At 37.1% G+C, this 7,996-nt stretch overlaps 1 protein-coding gene across 1 annotated transcript; it reads left to right on the top strand.

Annotated features, from left to right (window-relative positions):
- The first annotated feature begins 1,318 nt into the window (after positions 1-1,318).
- Positions 1,319-2,680, top strand: LOC136829051 (craniofacial development protein 2-like). The gene is made up of 2 exons (XM_067087436.1): positions 1,319-2,188; positions 2,294-2,680. Exons 1-2 carry the CDS (start codon positions 1,319-1,321, stop codon positions 2,678-2,680), a joined length of 1,257 nt encoding a protein of 418 aa, XP_066943537.1.
- The last annotated feature ends 5,316 nt before the right edge of the window (positions 2,681-7,996 follow it).

Here is a 7,996-nt window from a genome sequence, read left to right as displayed (position 1 = left end):
TGGATATTTCATTTCATCCTCCAGCAGCAATACATTTGGCCCATAAACTTAAGCTCTATATACGATTTCCTTATGTGCATGACACCTCTTTCTTACCACTTAAGGAGAATTTTAACTAATTATTTCCCGGCCGTTGATGTCAAGTTTGTCCTAATGAACCCTAGGACTATTGGTAGTATGTTGCGTCATAAAAGATTACCTCCCCTAATGCAGTCCGGTGTTGTCTATATTTATACTTGCTGCCGATGCAACAGGCATCTTTTACGTTGGCAACACACGCCGCCTGCTTAAGGTGAGATGTGATGCACATATGGGCATCAGTTTCCGTACAGGGTGTAAACTATCCAACCCAGAACTATCTAACATTAGGAATCATGGGAAATTTTGCAAAAATAATATAAATTACAAGGATTTCAAGATATTATTATCAAGCCCCTATGAGCACCACCTTCCAATATTAGAATCTCTAGCTATAAAGAAACTAGTTCCCACCTTAAACAACCACTCTTCATCTGTTCCCTTGTACATAGCCTAAACCACGCCCTTCTTCTGTTTACTTTCGGTGCATTTTTCATACAGCAACTGAACTCCGTTGAGACAAGGTGTTTTTAACTACTCTTAACTTTAAATATGTTTCTCTTCTTGTAGCGTAATTTTTATTTCAACGATGTATCTTACTTTGCCTTACTTTATTCAATGTATTTTGCGTGTCAACAAAAAATAATTTGTTATGCTGTATTGCTTATCAGTTTTTTATCTTTAATTTTAGCCTGATGATGAGACATTGGTCTCGAAACGTCGCTGTATAAGGAATAAAGTGAATTATGTTTCATGCTGTCTTATTTCCACGCCGCCTGGTTTTGTACTGCTGAGGATAGCCTCAATGTCAATGTTGAATTATATATATATATAGAAACAGTATATATATATATATATATATATATATATATATATATATATATATATATATATATATATATATATATATATATTATATATATATTATATATATATGTATATATATATATATATTATATATATATATATATATATATATATATATATATATATATATATATATATATATATATATATAATATATAATATATATATATATTATATATATAATAATAACCTCGTACCGGGATATTGTCTGTTACATAGGTAGACAATATCTAAAGGGTTTTGACGGCCCTTCGGTCCGGAGTCAAATCTTTATCTCTCATACTGTCCCCTCATTTCTTTCATCCCTCTATATTTTCTGTCCAATCCCTTATCAAACTTCACTTCCCGCTGTCTCTTCCCATGCCAACTTGCCATGGGCCAGCGCGGCAGGGTATGGCCCACACTCTCCCCAAATGAGTTACAACCGCAGACGAAATTCGGCCGCTCCTTTGGGTCAGCGGATTTGAATCAAGGCCCAACCACGCAGTCTGATATGGGTAGGGACTGTGTGCTGTACAAGCGAGTACTCACCCCCAAAACAGTGCTCAGCATTGCTACATACAATGTAAGAGCCCTCTCTGAAGAGATACACCTGAGCAGCCTCGAAACAGAGATTAAAAACATCAGTTGGAACATTATCGGAATCTCTGAGATGAGAAGACCTGACGAGAAAATCCGAATGCTTAAAAGTGGACACCTGCTTTACAACAGTGGCAAGGAAAGCAAACAAAATGGTGTTGAATTTCTCATAAACAAAAACTTACAGAGCAACATTGAGAAGTTCACAGCCACATCTGACAGAATAGCTAGTGTCACTCTTAGAATTTCAAAGCGGTACAGACTAACAATCATACAGGTATATGCTCCCACATCAGTGTCGTCCCAGGGGGCACTGGATAACTTTTATGATGGCCTATATACCACTATAAATAATAACAAAGCCCATTACATCATAATGGGGGATTTCAATGCTAAAATTGGACAAGGGAATGAAGATTGTGTTGGCAAATTTGGATATGGAGAGAGAAATGAGAGGGGAGATGACTTGATCAATTTTTCTGTAGCACATGATTTCAAGATCATGAACACATTCTTTCAAAAGATTGAAAACAAGAGATGGACATGGCGAAGCCCAAGCCATGAAACACGAAATGAAACAGACTACATACTTGTAGACAGACATTATATAGATAAAAATGCTGATGTCCTGAACCAAGTCAACGTAGGCAGTGATCACAGGATGGTAAGATGCAAAATCTAAATAAACACCAAACAAGAAAGACAAAAACTATTCTTCTTAAGACCAGAACATACCAAAATACGTGAAGCTTTCAAATCTACATTTCAGATAGCGTTAAAAAACCGCTATGAGATTCTTGAAAATTTAGAAGACCAAAATAGTAATGAAAATTACCTTGAAAGCTTGAATAATAACATCATTATCCCATTGAAAGAAGTAGCAAAGAAGTTCCAGAACAGAAAGCCCTACGAAACCAGCAAATTCTCTGAAGAGGCAAAGAACCTCATGAAAAAACGTAGAAATCTCAAGCCCCCATCAACAGTGCGGGAGAAAATTGAAGCAGCAGAACTTAACAAAACTATACAGAAAAAGCAACACCAAGACCCTCGCAATAGAACAACAGAAATAATTGAAGATGTCATTAAACAGGGCAGAGGGTTTAAACAGCAAAAAGAAAACTCGGCCAAGGGAAGCTGCAATTCACTGGGGTGCTAGAAGAAGACGGATCCCTCACAACCACCCGTAAAGGAATAGTTAAGCGAGCAAGAGGTACGGCCGAAAGCTTTACTCCTCAGAAAGACCCCGTTATACCATCTTCGCGAAAGAGAAAATCAACAGCTTTCTCATGACTTTCCAGAGATCACAGCATGCGAGGGGAAAACACTGGGACCAGATAACATCACAGTGGACCTAATAACAGATGCTGATGAGCCAATCCAAGTCAGACTGGCGTGAGGAAAACACTGGGACCAGATAACATCACATTGGACCTAATAACAGATGCTGATGAGCCAATCCAAGTTAGACTGGCGTGACTATTCAATGAATGTCTGGAGAAGAGCAAAACGCCAGAAGAGTGGATTAGCCATCCTCATTCTACTGTACAAAAAAGGCGACCCCAGGGACATGAACAACCAACGACCAATCAGCCTCCTTAATGTTATTTATAAGATCTTCAGCAGAGTTATCACTAATCGAATTGCAGGTAAGCTTGATGAAAATCAGCCAAGGGAACAAGCAGGCTTTAGAAGAGGCTACTCCGCAATTGACCATCTACAAACAGTAAACCAGATCACTGAGAAAACAAACGAATATAAAATCCCACTACTAGCAGCACTTGCAGATTACAACAAAGCATTTGACTCGGTCGAAACTGAGGAGGTCATGTCAGCGCTGGAAGAACAGGGAGTTGACTCAGTTTACATCAATGTCCTCCATCGCATCTATGACCATGCAACATCATTTGTTCGCCCCCACAAGGACTCAGAACCATTCCAACTCATAAGAAGAGTCAGACAAGGTGACACTAGCTCACCCCAACTGTTTACTGCCTGCCTGGAGAGAGCTTTCCGACAACTCAACTGGCAAGAAAAAGAAAAAAGAATAGATGGAGAATACCTAAGTCACCTCAGATTTGCTGATGACATCATTATCGTTGCCCCCACCAAAGAAGAGCTTCGACAAATGCTCACCAAGCTAAATGAAGCAAGCAAATCAGTAGGCCTCCACATGAACTTCCGTAAGACCAAAGTCATGAGCAATAAATACACTGAAAATGCAGATGACATACTTGAAATTGAAAATCAACAAATTGAGGAAGTGGACCACTACATCTACCTTGGACAACGAATCTCTCTACATGACGCCTCCAAAGAGAGCGAAATAAAAAGAAGAATAACCCTTGGTTGGCAGGCGTTCGGAAGAGCCAGTACAGTGTTAAAAAATAAGATTCCTATCCTCTTAAAAAGGAAAGTCAGTGATCAGTGTATCCTCCCCACTATCACCTATGGGGCCAAAACTTGGAACCTAATAAAAAAAGCTTTCCCTTAAATTACGAGCAATGCAGAGGGTACGTGAGAGAATTATGCTAGATCTAACTTGGAAGGACAGACAACGGGTAAATGGATACGTCAAAAAACTAAAGTGAAGGATATCTTTGAAACCATCAGGAAACTCAAGTGGAACTGGGCGGGGCACATTGCCAGGATGACAGACGACAGATGGACATCACGAATAACCTCCTGGACGCCCTGAGGATACACAAGAAACCGAGGAAGACAAAAAACCCGCTGGCGAGATGATTTAGACCAACATAAACAACAGTGGCACTGAGCATCGGAGGATAGATATCTGTGGAGGACCCAGGGAACCTGGGGAAGGCCTACATCCAACAAAGGACTTTTGAAGGCTGAAATGATGATGATGATGATATATTATAATATATATATATATATATATATATATATATATATATATATATATATATATATATATATATATATATATATATATATATATATATATATATATATATATATGTATATATATATATATATATATATATATATATATATATATATATATATATATATAATATATACATGTATACATATATATAATTATATATATACATATAACAGTATATATATAATATATATATATATATATATATATATATATATATATATATATATATATATATATATATATAATGGGATCTTTAATCACCAAATATCACTTTATATATCTCATTTTCAAGAGTGTCTTTGCAGAGTAACCTTTGTCTCGACGTCCACAGTAAAAGCTGAAACACTGATATGACAAAACTATTTTTCCACTTTTTTTTTTTTTTACCATTTCCCTCGTGCAGGTAACACATAAATGTCTAACTTTCCTCGCAGCATCCCAAATCCGCTAATTCACCTCACCTGGGCTATGCACCTGTCTCCTGCAATTATAGGCGTGTGCCCCCTTTACCTGTCTCTCCCTATCGAAAACAAAATCACCTTTCCAAGATCCTTTGAAGCACATGGCCACACCTGAACTGCAAAACGTTCGGTCCCCTTTAACCTTAGAGACACGCTCTCTCTCTCTCTCTCTCTCTCTCTCTCTCTCTCTCTCTCTCTCTCTCTCTCTCTCTCTCTCTCTCTCTCTCTCTCTTCGTTCCCTTCAATTGTTCATAAATGTTAAAATTTAACAAAATAATTGGATGATTTCCTTGGAGCTCTCTCTCTCTCTCTCTCTCTCTCTCTCTCTCTCTCTCTCTCTCTCTCTCTCTCTCTCTCTCTCCTTGTTTCATTAGTTTCTTTCCATTGTAAACATAATTAATAAATTATTTAACAAAATATATGGATGATTTCGTTGGAGAAGGCCTCTCTCTCTCTCTCTCTCTCTCTCTCTCTCTCTCTCTCTCTCTCCTTTTATTAGTTTCCTTTAACTGTATACATAACTGATGATTTACTTAAGAAAATAATTTGAATTCCGAATATTTCAATCATTTGTCCCTGACGCACAGAATAATTAGTAAGAGAATACATGGAACAATGATCTTTTATCGTACAGTACCATCGATCCCCATAAGCCGAGAAAATTAAAATTTTAACATTAATTAGTTCCTTTCAGTTAGCTATATATGTGAGAGGTACTTTTGTTTTTACGTTTCGTTAATTAACAGTTAGATTTTCGAAAGAGTATTGGCCTATTGATATAAATTATATTGTCCTATATTAAAAAGAAAAAGTATTAAAAGACTGCCATAAAGAAGGTTGGGGAAGAATTAAAGCCAATGGAAATTAATAGGGCTGACAACTTTGGAATGACTTTCAGCAATTAGGATGATCAAGAGACGAGAGGGTTTATTGCACTGAACTGAATATAGAATAGGCCAAAGGCCAAGCACTAGGACCAATGAGGTCATTCAGCGCTGAAACGCAAATTGACAGTAAAAGTTTGAAAGGTGTAACAGGAGGAAAACCTCGCAGTTGCAGTATGCATTAACTGTTAGGAGTGGGTGGAAATTAAGGTGGAAGAAAGAGAATATGAAAAGAGGTACAGTAAAAGGAACGAAAGGGGTGGCAGCTAGGAGCCGAAGGCAAGCCGTAAAGAACCTTAAATAATGCCTACAGTCCACCGAATGAGGTGCACTGTCGGCACTACCCCACTATGGAGAGATTTTATTGCCTTTCGAAGAGGAACAGAAAAGCAATAAACTACCATTCATATCCCCCTGACATGTTATTACTTCAGCACAACATTCAATCAAATAAATACGAAAGGTCAAACACGCGCATTCGTCATATACGTGAACAAGTAAGTTATGGGGATATCGTATACTTACATAGACTCATTATTCAACAGCACGAAGGAAGAAGATGAAAAGGAATACCGGAGTTCAAGGCTTTTCGGCTATTTATTACCTTTTGTCAGGTAAAAGGGCAGTAAACACAAGAAGGACCCACAACTACCCTGTTACCTATCATCTTTCCGCGTGGCTCAGAGCAATGAACAGAGACACACATAAGCATATATATATATATATATATATATATATATATATATATATATATATATATATATATATATATATATATATATATATATATATATATATATATATATATATATATATATATATATATATATATACATATATATATATATATATATATATATACACATATATGTATATACATATGAATATATTTATACATATATATATATATATATATATATATATATATATATATATATATATATATATATATATATATATTATTGTTACCTCGCTTACTAAGTTGATCTTCTACAGGAATCAATATATCTAGGAATTTATGACTGGCAAAACGTAGTGCTGAAGAGAACACACGGAGATGTTCATGTTGAAGAGGGTCCTATTTATACTAAATCTGCACTGATAATTTGCCCATCCAATTTCAATGTCTGAAAAGGGAAACCGCCATGTTTGAGCAAATTTTAAAGTACAGTTTATGAACATAATCGTGCAGTTTCATAAAGACATTATGTTTCGCGTCTGTAACACAATCAGCAGTGAAATTCTCTTTCAAACTTTTTCGTAGGAATACGAAACCCTCTCTCTCTCTCTCTCTCTCTCTCTCTCTCTCTCTCTCTCTCTCTCTCTCTCTCTCTCTCTCTCTCTCTCCTGTAATACAGTCAGCGGTGAAAATCTATTTCATACTTTCTCTGAGGAATGCAACTCTCTCTCTCTCTCTCTCTCTCTCTCTCTCTCTCTCTCTCTCTCTCTCTCTCTCTTGTAATACGTTCAGCAGTGAAAATCTATTTTATACTTTGCCTGAGGAATACGACACATACACTCTCTCTCTCTCTCGCTCTCTCTCTCTCTCTCTCTCTCTCTCTCTCTCTCTCTCTCTCTCTCTCTCTCTCTCTCTCTCTCTCTCTCTCTCTCTCTCTCTCTCCTGTAATATAATCAGTGGTGAAAATCTATTTCATACTTTATCTGAGGAATACAACTCTCTCTCTCTCTCTCTCTCTCTCTCTCTCTCTCTCTCTCTCTCTCTCTCTCTCTCTCTCTCTCTCTCTCCTATAATATAATCAGCAGTGAAAATCTATTTCATACTTTATCTGAGGAATACAACACATTCTCTCTCTCTCTCTCTCTCTCTCTCTCTCTCTCTCTCCCTATAATACTCAGCGGTGAAATCTATTTCAGTCTTTCTCTGAGTAACACAACACACTCTCTCTCTCTCTCTCTCTCTCTCTCTCTCTCTCTCTCTCCTGTAATACAATCAGTGGTGAAAATCTATTTCATACTTACTCTGAGGAATACAACACATACTCTCTCTCTCTCTCTCTCTCTCTCTCTCTCTCTCTCTCTCTCTCTCTCTCTCTCTCAGTGGGAGTTATTCTTGGAAGAAGTTAGCATGCAGCGAAACCTTTAAAGATAAATTCCCTCCTTAGCCATCACCACTTTTATCCAAAGAGGGCTGAGGGCCATCAATAGCAATTACATAATTAGACGTAAATGGTAACTCTGTGGTGGAGGAAATTCCAGGT

Source organism: Macrobrachium rosenbergii, chromosome 43 (assembly GCF_040412425.1).
Source record: "Macrobrachium rosenbergii isolate ZJJX-2024 chromosome 43, ASM4041242v1, whole genome shotgun sequence".
Lineage (NCBI taxonomy): Eukaryota > Metazoa > Arthropoda > Malacostraca > Decapoda > Palaemonidae > Macrobrachium > Macrobrachium rosenbergii.
Note: the sequence above shows the minus strand (reverse complement) of the source record. Positions and strands in the feature narration are given on the sequence as shown.